Source organism: Gopherus flavomarginatus, chromosome 4, assembly GCF_025201925.1.
Source record: "Gopherus flavomarginatus isolate rGopFla2 chromosome 4, rGopFla2.mat.asm, whole genome shotgun sequence".
Lineage (NCBI taxonomy): Eukaryota > Metazoa > Chordata > Testudines > Testudinidae > Gopherus > Gopherus flavomarginatus.
This window is the reverse complement of record NC_066620.1, coordinates 120,368,332-120,385,627: the sequence shown is the minus strand read 5'-3', so window position 1 is coordinate 120,385,627 and position 17,296 is coordinate 120,368,332. Positions and strand designations below refer to the sequence as shown.

The window sequence follows — 17,296 nt, the reverse complement described above, 5'->3', positions numbered from 1 at the left end:
CTGTGACATTCTGTCAGTTGAGAGGAGATTAGTGGTTTCTTGCAAGAGATCCAACTTCAATAATTTCAAACAAGTTGAATTCCATTCTAACTAGCAATGGTCTAGAATCATACATGGTCCCATGTCAAATACACCAGGACTGTACATCATGGGTGGTGTGACAGGGATCCATTTGGATTTTGACATGACTCTGGACATTGGTGCTAGGGCCATCTGGAGAGGCTGACCCAAAATTTCCCTCCCTTTCCTATTATTCATATGATTAATGGAGCAGACTGGATAAAGTTAAGGATTGGACTTGTTGGGTAATCCCAGCACCGATGTCCAGTGCCCTTTGGAACTCCAGATAGGCAAGATACCAAGTAAAAGATACATTAGGTTTGCAGTGTGTTCTAGTTATGCAGCCAGTGGGTGCCTTGGATGTTCACTTTCATATATCCTTTATAGATGCTAAAGCCAGAAAGGACCACTGTGATTGTCTAGTCTGACCTCCTTTATAACACAAGCCATGAGACTTCCCTGAATGAACTCGTGTTTGAACTGGAGAATATCTTCAAGGAAAATATCCAATCTTGATTTTAAAATTTCCAGTAATGGAGAATCTACCACAGCCCTTAAAGTCCTTCCACTGTTAATTTTTTTTTTTTACCTTATTTCTAGTCTGAATTTATCTAGCTTCAGTTTCCAGCCATTGGATCTTGTTATACACTGGATCTTGTCTGCTAGATTAAAGAGCCCTCTTTTATCAAATATCTGTTCCCTTATAGTCATGCTTTAACCTTCTCTTTGATATGCTAAATAGATTGAACTTCTTCAGTCTCTCTCACTATATGGCATTTTTTGTTTAACCCTTTTAATCATTCTTGTGGTTCTTCTCTGAACCCTCTCCAATATTTCAAAATCCTTGAATTGTGGATTTCAGAACTGAATACAGTATTCCAGTAGCAATCACACCTGTGCCAAATACAGAGGTAATATAACATCCTTACTTGTACTTAATATTTCCTATTCCAAATGATCATGTTAGCCCTTTTAACCACAGCATTGCGCAGCAAGCTTGCATTCGGCTGATTATCCACTATTACACTAAAGTATTTTTCAGTCACTGCTTCCCATGATAGAGTAGCCCATCCTGTAAGGCCTCATCTTCACTACAGAGTTTTGTAGAAAAAGTTATGCTGCTTTAATTAAAGCACTTTAATTAAACCACTGTTGCATGTCCACACTATGCTTCTTGTGTCAGCAGAGCGTATCCACATTAATAGCTCTTGCATTGACACAGAGAGCAGTGCACTGTGAAAGCTATCCCACTGTGCAACTTGCTGCAGGGTGCTTTGGGAATGGTTTGCTATGCCTCATGGGGCAGGTACAGTGTCACATGATGCAGGTTTCTCAATTGCATTGTTCCAAGGGCATCCTAGTAGATTGCAGCTGCTTTTCAATGGAAGTGGGGCATAGGAGGGTGGGGGGGAAATAGTATGTGACAGGTAGTGTGTGTGTGGGGAGAGACAGAAACCAAGTGTGTAGACCTCCCCCATACATATCAGCCCCCGGCTTTGCACAGTTCAGCAGTCTCTTCTACCATCCCTCCCGCATCAGCAGCCCACTCTGCCTGCCTGCCTGTGGTTCTGTGATTCTCCAGCTGCTGGGAGCAACATCCTCAGCAGCTCTGTGAGCTCTCCACACTGAGGAATGTCAAAGCTTCTTGGAGCTTTGAAAAGGGAGGGCTGCATGACTGCATAGCTAGATGGGGGCAGCCATCAGCTCCTGCCTCCCTCCCTGGCTCTGCACAGCACAGCAGTCCCTGCCGCCCCCTCCCCCAGCAGCAGACTGCCTGCTGCTGTGTTCCTAGTGCAGGGGGAGAGGACTCTGGAGGCATGCTCAGCTGTCAGAACTTCCTGGAGCTTTGAGAGGGGCATATGCCTGCAGGGCAGCTGAGTTCAAAACAGAACGGTTACGGCAGGCATTGTGGGATACTAGGGGAGGCCAGCTCTGGCGATATAACAAACGGCCGTGTCTACACCAGTGGTTCTTAACCTGCAGCCTGCAAGCCACTTGTGGCCCAGTCAGCGCACAGATGTGGCCCACGTGACAGCCTCAAGGCCATACAGGTAGTATATATATTGTGTGGATGCAGCCCATATAATACATAAAAAGCTGCATGTGTGGCCCACAATGATAAATAGGTTGAGAATCACTGGTCTATACTGACATCTTGTTGCATTAACTTTGCCGCAAAAAGCTCTGTCTCTTGTCGAGGTGGTTTTATTTTGTCGCCAGGCATTGCAGTGTGAACGTCTCCACTGTTTTGTTGCCAAAAGCTGCCTTATGCCGACAAAACTCTGCAGTGTAGACAAGGCCCAAGTATGGTCTGCATCTTCGTTCTTGGATGTATGCCCTTACATTTAGGCCATGACTATGCTACCACTTACGTCAGCAATACTTATGTCGCTAAGGGGTATGGAAGCCCCTCCCCCCCCAAACCGGCAGTATAAGTTATGTTGACATAAGAGAAAGTGTGCACAGCGCTATGTCGGCTGGAGAGCTTCTCCTGCCAACATAGTTACTGCCACTCGTTGGGGGTGGTTTAATTATGTCAACAGGAAAGCTCTCCCCAGTCAGCATAGACCGGGTGGGTACACCAGAGATTTTACAGCGGTGCAGCTGCATCGGTACAGCGGTGCCACTATAAGCTCTCTAGTGTAGACATTGCCTTAGTTGTACTGTAATACATATTATTTGCTTGTGCCAAGCTTACCAAGCAAGATGGACCACCCTGTATCAGTGACCTCTCTTCTTCCTTATTTACTGCTCCCCAATCTTTGTCATTCACAAATTTCATCAGTGACGGATTTTATTAGATCTGGTCAAAAATTTTCCAACACAGTGTTTTTCTTCTTAGAAAGTGCTGATTCATGGAAAACTAAACATTCTATGGGGATGTGTTGATGTCAGTGAAATTTGGTTTCAGGAAAAAAAAAATTGAAACAAAGCATTTTGTTAGGGCCAAAACGTTCTGTTCTGAAAAAGGTGAAATGTAATACTTTGATTTTTCATTTAAAAACTCCTTTTAGTTAATCAGTTACAGTACCAGTTCCCAAATAATTAGAATAAAAATGACAGATGGTCAGTTAGAATACCACCAAACCAATTTATACCAATTATTTCAAAACCAGTTACCAAGTTATAAAAATATAAAAGAAAATATAATAAAAAGAAAGTTAAATATTTTTAAAAATCAAAATAGGCCATTTTGATTAACCCAACTGATTTTTTTGTAATAAAGTTTATAATTTCGTTTTCATTGTGATTCTGAACTAATTTTTCTTTTTTTTTTTTTTTTTTAAATGTTGGAGTTTCCCACATTTCTGAATTTCAACCAGCTCTAGATTTTATATTTACTTCCAGATCATTGCTAAAATATTAAATAGCATAGGACTAAGAATTGATTCCTGCAGGAACCAATTATAAATGCTCCTGCTCAATGACTGTCCCTATATACAATTATATTTTGAGACCTATCAGTTAGCCAGTTTTTAATTAATTGAATATGTGCTTGTTGATTTTTGATTAAGAAACTAGAACGATACAACATGTTGTGCAGTACTAAGTCAAATGCCGTTCAGAAATCCAAGTATATAACATCAGGCTATTGATTTAAATTAATTATCAAAAATCTTATAAAAAATTATACCAAGTTAGTTTGAGATATTTTTCTATAAACCTAAGCTGATCCGCATTAATTCAATTGCCCTTCTTTATTAATTGAGTCCCATATCAGCCATTCCACTATTTTTCCCAGGATTGAAGTTGGGGATATTACGTGGGTTGTCCTGTTTTCCCCCTTTTAAATATTAGCATAACATAAGCTTTTCTTCCAGTTTTCTGGAACCTCCCCCAGTGTTCCAAGACCTATTTAAAAAGTACTACTCAGGCAGCTCTTTTAAAACTCTTGGATGCAAGTTATCTGGATCTCTTGATTTAAAGATGTTTAACTTCAGTAGCTACTGTGTAACATGCCCTTAGGTTACTTATGTAGAGTTATTTAATCATCCTCATATGATATGAAAACATTAGCTTTTTTACCCAATACAGAACACAGATATTTTTTAATACTTCTGCCTTGCTGCATTATTAGTGACAGTTCTACATAATGGACCAGTACCATTGTCAGGATTCCTTTCTTTCCTGTATGCCTCTCCTTATTGTCCTTAACTCTGCTGGCCCTGGATTTTGTCTTGTGTCTTTTTGCTTCCCTGTCAATTTCTTACATTTTCTCACCCCTAATGTATAATCACTGCTATCAGTTTCCCTTTTTTTTCCATTTGTTATATATTTATTTTTATTGCTGCGTTCAGTTCCCCTCTAAGCAAGCGTATGGGTCCGGGGGGGTTGGTTTGGTTTTTTTTGTTTAACCAGCATAGCCTTCTTTCTTGGGTTTTTTGCCTTTGGGTCATCTAGTAAAACATTCTTGAACAGTTCCCAATTATCACTAACATTTTTCTGTTCTTTCTCCTAGCTGATCTGACTTATAATTTTCATCTTTTGTGAAGTGGCCCTTGTAAAGCACTAAGTATATATATTCCTGGCTCAGACTCTATCTCTGTGCACATACAAATGTAATCCAGTCACCGTTGCATGCATCTAGGCAACCGTTAACTTTTAGTTCTGTGATCACGTCCTCTTTATCTGCAAAGTTAGGTCTAAGATAGGATTTCCCCATGTTGGATACCACACTTTTTGAGTTAGGAAATTGTCAGTTATAATTTTTAGAAAGTAAGAACTGCAAATTCCTCCATTTTGACATTTATAATGCACTGAAGCAGAGGTGATGTGTTTTATATCACTTCTTCAGTTACCTTCAAAAGGGACGTCATTTCATCTTTTGAACAACTGACCTCCTTTTCTTGTAGTGACTGCCTAATACAAGGACCTTGCTTTGAAAAGCAGATGACTGAATTAGACAGTAAAACTGGCCTTAGTCAAAATAATAATTAAAAAAAATAAAAAACCTCTCCACAGTTGCCTGCCTCTTAAATAGGTCAGTGATGCAAAACTTTTTCTTGCACCATGGGTGCACCCTACCATTAGTACAAGGACTGCACCTAATTTACATTAAATGTACATGGGATTTTAGCAAATGCTAACGACATAGTTTTGTAAGTAGACAGTGCTGTAAGCACTTTTCAGTACATGCACAGTATAATGTTTTAAGAAACTGGTATTAATGGCTCGTACTGGTTCTCTCAGTCCATCCTCTTGTCTGGCTTTGTTTTTGAGGTTGTCACATACATTATAGAATCTGGTTTGGGTCTACAGTGTGTGAAATTTGTTTAGCTCTCATAGAATTTTTTTTCACAAACATAAATACTTTCAAACATGCTTTCACAACAGTTGCTCTCTGCATATTAGTCCCTTCACAGGGATTAGTAGAAATTTAGCTAGCTTCCCAAACTTTGGATCAGAGTATTGCACGTCGGACATGTCTAGCTCAACTGTGACTGTTTTCTACAGGTTAAGCTAAAAACGAGTCTGTAAGGAACTTGAACATTTTGTTGCTACCTTTGGAAATTTTAAAACTGTTGATCAAATGAATGTGGAAACTTTCTGATCCATTCAGCATAGAGATCATTGTTACATTCCTGTTTCCTGAGCAAGTCAGGAGTGGGAAAGATCATTCTGCTGAAGTTGTCCATGGGAAAAAATCTTGCAACTAGAAATAAAAGCCTTATCTCCTCCGCCATTATGACAGTCACAAGCTCCTCTCCACAGCTTGATATTTTTATAAGCAAGCAGATTTTGTTAACGGTTTGAGTTAATCAAGTGACTTCAGATTTGCAGAGAATAGAGTCCTCAATAGCTAGAGAATAAGCCTTCCATAAGCTCCCCTCGCTGATTACAGTTGATCATCCCCAGATTTGCTCAGTCTGTGTAGTGCACATAACTTTTATTTTCCACCCCCTTTTTTGCATCGCTAATTTCTGTTATCCAACCACTTTGGAGAAGCACCTTAGCTAAATAGTTCTGCTGTGGTGATGAGCAGTGAAATAGTTAATAATGGACATTGTAAATTGCCATTAAACTTCAGAGTTAAACTCCCCTCCACACACACTCTTCTTACCTGCCCCCATGCATTGCATACATCTCTGGGCGACTGTTACAGGCTGTCCACAGATTCTGAAAGATTACACTGGATTTGGCCTTGCCTTTGGAATGTTGTTTTTTGCAACCATAGTCACTTTTTACAAAATTTTAAAATGAGAACTTAAATTTAGTAAAAACAGGCCTCCAGTGGAACGTGGATTTGTGCAGCTAGTGTCTGTGCTGACAGGGAGAAGAAGAGAGGAGTAGGCTTGTTCCCCCTCTGGAGATAGGGAAAGGAAGTGTCTGTGATGTAACAAAAACCCACCTCTCATTCTGCTTGGGGGTGTGGGGAGTTGCAGCCAAATCTCTGGGTCCAAAGTGAACCAGTGGCCCAAGATGTAGCTGAGATCTGGGAGAGCATTTGCAGCGAACTATTGGTGTCCCTTTTTATAGGTATAATTTTTTGGTTAAACACAAAATGCTAATTGGGGACTAATGTGTCTAGAATTTGGAGGTTGATAATTTAAGTGATTAAGGGCTAGATTCTGACCAGTGTAGTTCCACTATCTGAAATGCAGTTACTCTGGATTTACACTGGAGTAGCCATCAGCAGAATCTGACTCTTAAGAAAATGTCTACACTGCAATTAAACACCTGTCGCTGACCCTTTTCAGCTGGCTCAGACAGTGAGATTATAAAATTGCAGTGTAGAAGTTCAGGCTGGAGCCCAGGCTCTGGGAGCCTCGCCCCTCGCGGGGTCTCAGGCCTTGGAGGGTCCCCGAGCCCAGACTCCAGCCTGAGCTCAAACATCTACACTGCAATTTTATAGCCCTGCAGCCTAAGCCCCTGAGTCAACTGACCTACCCTGACCACAGGTGTTTTATTGCAGTGTTCACACTTTAGGATGAAATTACTGATGTTGCTTATTTGGTGTTTTATAAAAATGTTCAAGATCAGACATGCATACATCATAAATCCTAAAATGATTTGTAATGTAAAAAGAAACTTCTAAGTAGGCTTGGATGGATTAGATTTGTATTGGTAAATGTTGATAAATATTGATTTCACCATACACACAAATCGGTGAAAAAATATTTCCTTTGATAATGATTGAAATTTATAGCTAGGCAAAGTAAGACTGTATTGGGGGGAAAAACAGTGATTTAGACTATTTAATTAGGCTTGTTACAAATGGTTTAGCAAGTGATTAGTAAAAAAGTATTTATTGATTTTAAGGATATTTACTTTGTATATTTTTGACATGTGACGTTAACTGCTAATACACAAATTGTCTATAAAACTTTAAAGTTTTTAAATCTCAATGTCTCTGTCATAAAATAATTGGCTGACAACTCTGCAACTGTGAAATTTCAGTTGATAAAAATAAAAAAAGCTTAAAAATAAACATCAATATCTGTCAAAATAATATATATGAAGTGCATGTACATCTAAATGAATCTCATGCCCACTCGTGACACATTTTAAGTGGTTAGCAGGTAACGGTTTAAAGATCTGACACGCTGATACAGATTTTCATTTTCTTTCCATTTTAGAGTATGTTTCAGAACACCAGGAAGTAATCAAGTTTTAAGAAAACAAAAACAGGAGAAAAGCATGAAGTTGGGTGTATGCACTGCAAATGGTGTGGCCCAATTATTAAATGTAAATATTTATAGGGCTAATAGTATTAAGTCTACAACAGTACATTGTTCGTTCTAATGAAAATTTTTAATTGGGGATTAGAAATCTATTTTCTTAAACTCAGAGGTGGCGTTGAGTTTTGAGTTCTGTTTTAGTTCTGTAGCAAACCATATTGAGTTCCATTCATTAAAGCATTAATCTACTGAATACTCCCCCCCACCACACATGTCCTTTCATCCACAAAAATATACCCCAATATTTACCCAGAAGAATTATTAATATTTTTTTCACCAATTTTTGTTGTTGTAGTAATAACTTCTGATAAATTCCCAGGAAAAAATAGAGCCCTTCATCTTTGGTTTTTATTTTACTGTCTGTCTGTTAAGGAGTAATCAAAACTGCTGGTAAAATATCGTGCTAGTTGACAATATTCCTATGTAGTATAATTATTTATAACTTCATAGGCATGTTCTCTAGTTAGGACTTTAACTTTCACCAATAGTAAAGGCCTCTGGCAAGTGGTAACCCTACTGACAGGAAAGTATTAGTGAGAGGGTGTGTTCTGATTGCATTATTTCTAACACCATCACAACAAAAAATTTTTGGTGTAAATAGGTCACAGAATAACTTGCTCATTTTTATACACTGCAATAATTTTTTCAGGCATATTTAATAAATAGCAAAGGAAGACGGTGACGAGCTAGCTCTCCAGCTACCTCGGGATGCTGTTATTATACTGTCAGTTTCAGAAAACCAGCAACAACTGATCATTTCCACTGTGATAAAAGGAGGAAGGACAGTGTTGTTGTGAAGTCTTTCTAATGAAAAAAGTAACGCTATAGCTCAACCATAAGTAAGGAGCTTGATGTGGGAATTATTGGGTGAAAAGTTCTTTGGCCAGTGTTTTACATAGGAGGTCATACTGAATGATCATAATGATTGATTCCTTTTGGCTTTAAATTCTGTGACTAAAGAAGACTGGGAAGTGGAAGTTCTGTCTTTGACTCTGACACACAAGTTTTGTGTAACCTTGGGCAAGCCACGTGGCTTCTCTGTGCCTCAGTTTCCTCATGTGTAAAATGTGGGAAAAACACAAAGATGACATGAGCTGAAATTTCAAAATGCTGTATGGAGCAGTAGATGTGCAATGCATTCATTTGAGTGTGAAATATATAGACAAAAACTTGAATTGTTGTTCATTCTTTGCCATTGAGTGACATTTGCATACCATATGTCAGTTCTGTGGAAAACTGAATACCATGTCCCCTCTTGTTTTGTTTCACAGGGTAGATCATCTGTATACATTTTTTGTTCAGTGGTCACCAGAAGTATATGGAAAAGATGCCAAAGAGCAAGGTTTTGTAGTGGTGGAAAAGGAAGAGCTTGATATGATAGACAACTTCTTCAGTGAGCCATCAACTAAAAGCTGGGAGGTAAGTGTCTTCTATTTTTTCAGAGATTCAAGAATGATACAGGGAATGTGCCTCATCCACTGAGCATCTAAATACACACTCCTTTAATTTTTCTAACATTCTGGTACTTTATTTACTGATAGGACTCTTACTCCTTGTATTATGGTGTCTCAGGCTTTGTAGCTGTCCAACATACCTACTCTCATCCCTACAGCTCTCCTTTCCTATCATCCTCTAGTGGTCAAGGTAGTGGCCAGGCAAGGAACTTTCTGATTCCAGCAGAATCAATAGAATGTATAATAGTTGCAGGAAGTATTTACATAACAAGTTTTTAAACCATATTTCATAGCCTTTTAGAGAGAACTTATTTGAAACTTTACAAATGTTACAATAGTTGCAAATGTTGCAAAAAAGGCACTTACAGGTCAGCTTCAGTGAAGTTCCAAGGAGGAGAATATCATTTAGTATAGTGCTTTCTTGAGCATCTGTTTTAAATCATTAATGAATACTTTTACAGCATTGCTGATGTATCTCTGGTCTGTGGATTGTACATGCATGTGTGAAAGGCCAACCATTTCACAATGTTTGTATGAAAAAGAATAAGGAAGATAAAGTATTAAAGTTTTAGTGTTCTGGGCGAAGACTTTGCGCTGAACAGATAACTGTGAAGCATAAGTGAACTTTATTTTGAGTGTTGCATTACTGGAACAGAGTTAAGGCGGTCTGAGTGCTGGTCTTTGGGACATGGCTTTTGTTCAACAGACTTTGTGGATTTGGTGCTAAGGCAGGGGTGGGCAAACTTTTTGGCCTGAGGGCCACATCTGGGTAGGGAAATTGCATACAAGGCCATGAATGTAGGGCTGTGGAAGGGGGTGTGGTGTGCAGGAAGGGGCCCGGTGCAGGAAGGGTGTGGGTGTGCCAGTGAGTTGGGGTGGGAGGAGTGTGGCAGGAGGTTGGGGTGTGGGAGGGAGCTCAGGGCAGGGGGTTGGGCTGTGGGAGGGGACTCAGGGCAGGGGGTTGGGGTGTGGGGTGCAGGAGGGGTTCAGAGGTGCCAGCTCTGGCCTGGCACCGCTTACCTGAAGGAGCTCCGGGGTGCCAGCGAGGCTAAGACAGGCTCCCTGCCTGCCCTGGCCCCACACCACTCCTGGAAGCGGCCGGCACCACATCCCTGTGGTCCCTGGGGAAGCGGGGGGCAGAGGGCTCTGTGTGTTGCCCTCGCCTGCAGGAACCTCCTCCGAAGCTCCCATTGGCCATGGTTCCCCGTTCCCGGCCAATGGAAGCTGCGAGGAGCGGTGCCTGCAGCTGAGAGCAATGCACAGAGCCCTCTTCCCCCCTCTCCCCCAGGGGCCGCAAGGACATGCTGGCTGCTTCCGGGGGTGGCGCGGGGCCTGCGGTGCCATGGAGGTGGCTGTAGATTGCCCACCTCTGTGCTAAGGGTAGAACTTGTAATATTAGTTTCTGATTCTCATCATTGTAACCGTAAGAACACCTCAATATCAGTTGACAAAGAGTTCACTGTACTGTAACAATGACACGTAACAAGCCTGACAAACTATATCTTGTACACTGCTTTCATCTGTTTATTCATAAATGATGTCATGTAGGATCTTTAATGAAAGCCACTGATCATTAATATCATTGTGAAATGTATGTACAGATACTACATAAAAAGTTTTATAAGTATTTAAAAAATTCTGTTTCTAAAAAAGCCTGTGAATCAAGGCAGGCCTTAAAAATGTGTTTCTGCCAGGTCAGGGATGTATATTTACCTGCCTGCTTCAGTTCGTGTGTAAGTTAAGCATTACAAGCCAACACAATGGAAGTCGTCATAAAGATGTGAATTCAGCATGAAGTCACACCAGGGAATCACCCTGATTCTAAGTACAAAAAATGGGATGTGAGCACATGAGAAGGAGACGGCAAAAAGGACGTCTTCTTATCCTGCACCTTAGGAAATAATCAGGCAATGTGATTATCTAGAGAAATGGCCTGAAATAAATAGGATGAGATCCAATAAGGACAAACGCAAAGTACTCTACTTAGGAAGGAATAATCAATTGCACATGTACAGAACGGGAATTGACTGCCTAGGAAGGAGTACTTCAGAAAAGGATCTGGAGGTTACAGTGGATCACAAACTAAATATGAGTCAACAATGTAAAATTGTTGCTCCTTTTTAATTTATTGGGTCGGGGGGGACATCATTCTGAGATGTATTAGCAGGAGTGTTGTAAGCAAGACCCAAGCAGTAATTCTTCCACTCTACTCTGTGCTAATAAGGCCTCAGCTGCAGAGCTTTGTCCAGTTCTGGGCACCAAACTTCAGGAAAGACGTGGACAAATTGAAAAAAGTCCAGAGGAGGCAACAAAAATGATAAAAGGTCTAGAAAACATGACCTACAAGGAAGGATTGAAAAAAAAAAATGGGTTTGTTTAGTCTGGAGAAGAGAAGACTGAGGGCACAGTCATCAAGTATGTAAAAGATTGTTCTAAAGAGAAGGGTAATAAATTGTTCTCCTTAGCCAGTGAGGACAGGACAAGCAGGAATGGTCTTAGATTGCAGGAAGGGAGACTTACATTAGATATTAAGAAAAGTTTCCTAACTGTGAGAAGTTAAACACTGGACTAAATTACCTAGGGAGGCTGTGGAATCTCTGTCATTGGAGATTTTTTAAGAACAGGTTTGACAAACACTTGTCAGGATGGACTGGAAGGATAATACTAAGTCCTGCCTTAGTGCTGGGGTCTAGAGTAGGTCCTTTCTAATCCTACATTTCTATGATTCTATGATTACATTCATGAAAAAAGGATCCCAAGCTTTCCTGGTTGGGAGCACTATAAAAGACATTTTAGGTGAGAAGAGACTTCTTTTAGACAGATAACTTAAACGGGTTAACCAAGTTCAGTCTCTAGAAAGCATGTATGGATTTTGTTTTTTATATAATCTTTGTTTCCATTATCGTCATTCACTATCTCCTAAATCTTAGCTTTTGATGATGAACTTAAGATAGTTTCCATGATAAATATATCTCATGGCTGTGATATTACATAGGGGCTGATCCTGAATTAAATCTCATAAACTGGTATGTACTTGCAAATTAACATAGTGTTTAGTTTGGAATTCATTGTATTTATTTTTTGTTAATTTCTTATTTCATCTCATGTCAGGCTTCTGCTTCAAGAAAATTTCTGTATACTATCTAGTGGGTGACAGGCGAGAGTGAGTGATCTAGTGAAAACTTGAATGTTTCTGAAAGCTTTGCTGATAATGCAAAGATTTCCCACCCCCCAGGAGATTGCTCACTAGCTATATGGTTCTGCTTCTCAGACAACCTCGTTCCCAGATCCCACAAATCGTCCCTGGCCTTGGTTTCCCAACCACTCCTAGCTGTCTGATTCTAGACTCCAGCTGGTTCTCATTACCAAACTGCAGACTCATTCCCATTCTCCAGCCAGCCCCTTTCCTTGACTTGCTTCTTTCCCTATCCCTAGTGCCCGCTTCTCCCACTGCTAGGTGTACAGAGGATACTCCTGTAGGAATTCTGCATCATTGTGCATGCGCAGAATTCATGTTCCTCGCAGATTTCTTTGCTTCCCTGCAGAAAAATGACTTCTGATGGGGAAGCAAATGGAAGCCCACAAGAGCAGTCATTAATATATGGAGATATACCTATCTCATAGAGCTGGAAGGGACCCTGAAAGGTCATCAAGTCCAGCCCCCTGCCTTCACTACTGATTTTGCCTCCGATCCCAAAGTGGCCTCCTCAAGGATTGAACTCACAACCCTGGGTTTAGCAGGTCAGTGCTCAAACGACTGAGCTATGTGCCCCCACAGCAGCGCAGGCAGGTAGGTAGGTAGGTTGGTTCAGGCACCTGGGGCAGCTGGTAGAGACGGAAATCACCACTAGGACAGTGGAGGGGATGTGGGGGCTGGGCAGTCATGTGTGTGAGAGGGAGAGAGACACTTTGTCCCTCTTACTCGCTATTGTGGCACGCTTGGCATGGAGAGGCAGAGTTTTGGGGTGTTTCTGAGGAGGTAGGTGTGGGGTAGAACAGAATGTAGCAGCCTTCCTGCTTACTGAATTGTTCCCACTGTCTTTGTGAATTCCCCCAGGAGCATAAAACAGATGTAAAAGTTTTAAGGTTCCTTCACATTGCCCGAGTGGTGTAAAGGACAGTATGGCTGTATAAATGCTTATAGTGCGTTAGTGATTAGAACTGGTCTAAATTTTTGGACTGAAAAAAAATCCTATAAAAATGTGCTCCGTGAACTGTTTGGTACTTACCTTTCTGGAGATGGTCAGTAGCCAATATAAATTGTGAGTTTGATGCCCCAGCCCTTACTTGCTCTTCAGTTGCCTGTGATATAACACTGAGCATATGGCTGCATATATTTGTTGACTAATAGCTAGAAATAAAGGGTCAAACCTAGCTATATTACTATTAGACAAAGGGGTGAGGGGTTGGGGATTTCCTCCAGTGCTCCCCACTCCCATTTTCCATCCATTGTATTGTAGTTTAAATAAATTACCAAAGTAATTGAAACTGGCATGATTATATTGCATTATTTTGACAAAAATGTATGGAATTTTGTAGAATTTTAAAATTTTGTGCACAGAATTTTTAATTTTATGGTGCATAATTTTTAATATTTTGGTGCAGACTTCCCCCAGGAGTAAGAGGAGGAGTCTTGCTTGACTGGAGCTTAGGAGATCTGCTGGTTTTCAAAGTACCCTGAATATCAGAGCCTGGAGCCTCTTCTCCTTGGAGCCTGTAGAATACACCCTACCCCCTGTTCAGTGTTCCTCCATGATTATCCAAGTCTGCCATCCCCAGCTTCTGTTAATTCCAGAACACAGCTCAGTGTAGCACTTAGAACTGCTAGCCTTCCAGCACCAAGTTTTAATTTTAATTTAAAAAAAATTGATCTAGTATTTAAGAATTTAAATAGTAAAATTTCAAACATCTCTAGAAAAATTGTACAGCTCTCCTATTTTAAGTATTCCTATCTGCAAACAAATGAGTTGCTCTGTTCAAAAGTTAGAGAAAGGGATGGAAAGTAGGGCTTACATTGGAAAACTGTCGCCCGTCTGTAATTGTTGATAACTTCCACTTTACAATCTGTAGCGTAAATGCTGTATAAAGAAACAGATTTCAGTTCTGCAAAGGGAAACTTATGACTTTGTTCCCTGCCTTGTACAGGGCTGAGTGTACAGTCAGTGGATTTCAAATCATTCTTACTATGTATACTCATTCATTAGCCCGTTCGTTTATAAGCTGACCCCCAAAATGGATAGGTAAAAATAGCAAAAACTGTATGACCCTTTCATAAGCTGACCCTATATTTCAGGGGTTGGAAAACTTTGGCTCCCAGCCCATCAGGGTAAGCCGCTGGCAGGTCAGGATGTTTTGTTTACCTGAAGTATCTGTAGGCATGGAGTCCCCTCAGCATCCTGTAGCTGCAGTTTGCCACTTCAGGCCAATGGGGGCGGCAGGAAGCAGCATGGGCCAAGGAATGTCCTGGCTTCTGCTTCCCACTGCCCCCATTGGCCTGGAGCGGCAAACCACAGTCAGTGGGAGCTGCGATTGGCCAAACCTGTGTATGTGGCAGGTGTAAACAAACCAGCCCTGCCTGCTAGGGTGCTTACCCTGGCGGGCCGCATGCCAAAGGTTGCCGATCCCTGCATTAGATATTCAATTCCATAGAGTTCCTCGAATGTTGGTGTAGACCCGTTTATAAGCCGACCCCCGTTCTTTGATGTGTCATTTTTTTACCAAAAATATTCGGCTTATGAACAAGTATATACGGTAAGTTTCACTGTGAAGTTGTTAGTTCAAGCACATGATGTGTAAGTAGAGGTGATGGGGAGGGATAATAAACCCAAGGACAGAAAGAGAGAGGTTGAGGGAAGCTGAAGAGAGGAAGAAATGATGGAATAACTTAGACCTTCTCTACACTGGCAAGTTTCTGTGCAGTAAAGCAGCTTTCTGTGCTGTAACCCCGAGGTGCGTACGCTATGCCAAGCCACTTAGTGTGCAAAAATTGCCCAGTTGCAGTGCTGTAAAAAAACACCGCAGAGAGAGGCGTAGAGCTTTCTGTGCCAGGGCTACCGCACTGCGGTGCCAGTGTAGAGACACTGGTCAATTACAGTCTGTTCTTGCCTCTGGTCATCGGTTTGAACTCTACTGCCCTGCCCTCCAGTGACCAGCCATGAGCCCTACCCCTTATATTCCTTGGGGAATTTTGAAAGTCCCCTTCCTGTTTGCTTAGTGACGCGTGCAGTGGTCTTGGCACATCTTTCCAGGTGACCATGCTTGCTCCACGCACCAGGCAATCCCCCGCTTACAGCAATTCCAAGCTGCTGGACCTCATCAGCATTTGAGGAGAGGAGGCTGTTCAGTCCCAGCTGCGCTCTACCCATAGGAATTATGATACCTACGGACAGATTTCAGGATGCATGACAGAAAGGGGCCATGACCAGGACACTCTGCAGTGCAGGGTCAAAGTGAAGGAGCTGCAGAACGCCTACCACAAGGCACAGGAGACAAACCGCTGCTCCTGTCATGAAGAACTCTCATTGTTCTATTTTAAATATGTGCTGGTGGTAATAAGGAAATAGCTAGAAATGGTTCCAAAGGTTCAAAGGAAAAAAAAAGGCCTTACAGCTTTTACACATGAAGGTGGATCTACCAGGAAATGGCTTTGAGTGAAGTCCTAATTTGGTCATAATCCTTTGTGAAACTTATACTTCATGTTGGGGAAACAGAAAGTAAGACTGTACCAGGGAAGTGTATAAGCAATATTATCACAGCGTGGCAGAAGCAGTAGCTGCCTTGTCTAGCGTGTAGGAAACAGCTTTGGCAGTACAGAAGAGAAGTTTGATATAGTGAAAATAAATTCTATAACAATGAGAGTACGAAAAATACCTTTGGATATTCAGATTGTTTACTGTGTCAGACCTGACCAGGAGCCTTTTGTGCAGGTATGTTGGACTGCATACAATGGTGTGGTCCTATGTTCTATCTCTGTACCGGTAAACTAAAATATGTTTTTACTTGGTATTTCTGCATGCTAGGGCTTGCTTCTTTGTTCCTAAAAATGGCAGTACTTAAAAAACCTTTTTGCAGTTCAGATCTCTGTGTGGTTTTTAATGTTTATGCTACCTGAACTGACCTGTAAATGGTTGGTAATGCAGACTTCTTCATTGCTGTTTTGGTCTGACTTGAGCTGATTTTCAGTGGCACTCATGCTGCCCGGGTCCTGGCCACTGGTCTGGGGGGTTCTGTATTTTAATGTAATGTTAAATGAAGCTTCTTAAACATTTAAAAAACTTTTCGTCGGATGCATCTGTTGTTGTATGTAGTGGGTATTCACTCACGAAAGCTCATGCTCCAATACGTCTGTTAGTCTATAAGGTGCCATGGGACTCTTTGCTGCTTTTACAGATCCAGACTAACACGGCTACCCCTCTGATACCTAACAATAGTTTAGTTATATATTATAGCCTTATAGAAAGAGACCTTCTAAAAAAGTTAAAATGTATTACTGGCATGCGAAACCTTAAATTAAGTGAATAAATGAAGATTCGGCACACCACTTTTGAAAGGTTGCCGACCCCTGGACTACAGCATTAGATATTTAATTAATCTCGTGTGACACAAGTAGGTGAACTTTTGGAGGGTTATTGAATGCCTTTCTGTTTTAACTTCTTAAGAACTGGATTTCTGTCCCTTTTTTGGGTGGTAGGAGAGGCTTGACTTTTATTCCTGACTGATAGGAATTGATGATGGACTTGTTAAGAAGAAACAATCTGCCGCTGCTGGCCTCTGCAAATTCAGTTATACATCACTACAAACATATTTGGCCAGTAGACTTAGTATGAGTTCTTTCTTTTTGAAACGTGGAGGCATTATGAAAGCTTTGAGAAACCTGGAGGCATTATGAAAGCTTAGTGGGGGGTTGTTTTGATTACAGTGAGGGGGAGAGGAGTCACTCATAATATTCAAAAATAAAAATGTAAAAAAGTACTAGTTCCGGGGAGACTACAGTTAATGAGAAGAAAGGACAAAGCAGAAAATTCATATCCCTTAAACCAGTAAATCTCAACCTTTCCAGACTACTGTATCCCTTTCAGGAGTCTGATTTGTCTTCCAAACCCC

The 17,296-nt window shown here is 41.0% G+C and overlaps 1 protein-coding gene across 4 annotated transcripts in view; it reads left to right on the top strand.

Annotated features, from left to right (window-relative positions):
• The window catches only part of NCOA7 (nuclear receptor coactivator 7), a 159,885-nt gene that overhangs the window by 129,620 nt on the left and 12,969 nt on the right, over positions 1 to 17,296 (top strand). For 3 of the 4 annotated variants that reach the window (XM_050949522.1, XM_050949520.1, XM_050949521.1), the window contains exon 11: positions 9,011 to 9,158. In XM_050949522.1, coding sequence (XP_050805479.1) covers positions 9,011 to 9,158 — 148 coding nt within the window. Of the gene's footprint in view, positions 1 to 9,010; positions 9,159 to 15,913; positions 16,120 to 17,296 lie in introns of those variants that run through there. The other variant, XM_050949523.1, reaches the window with a different exon arrangement.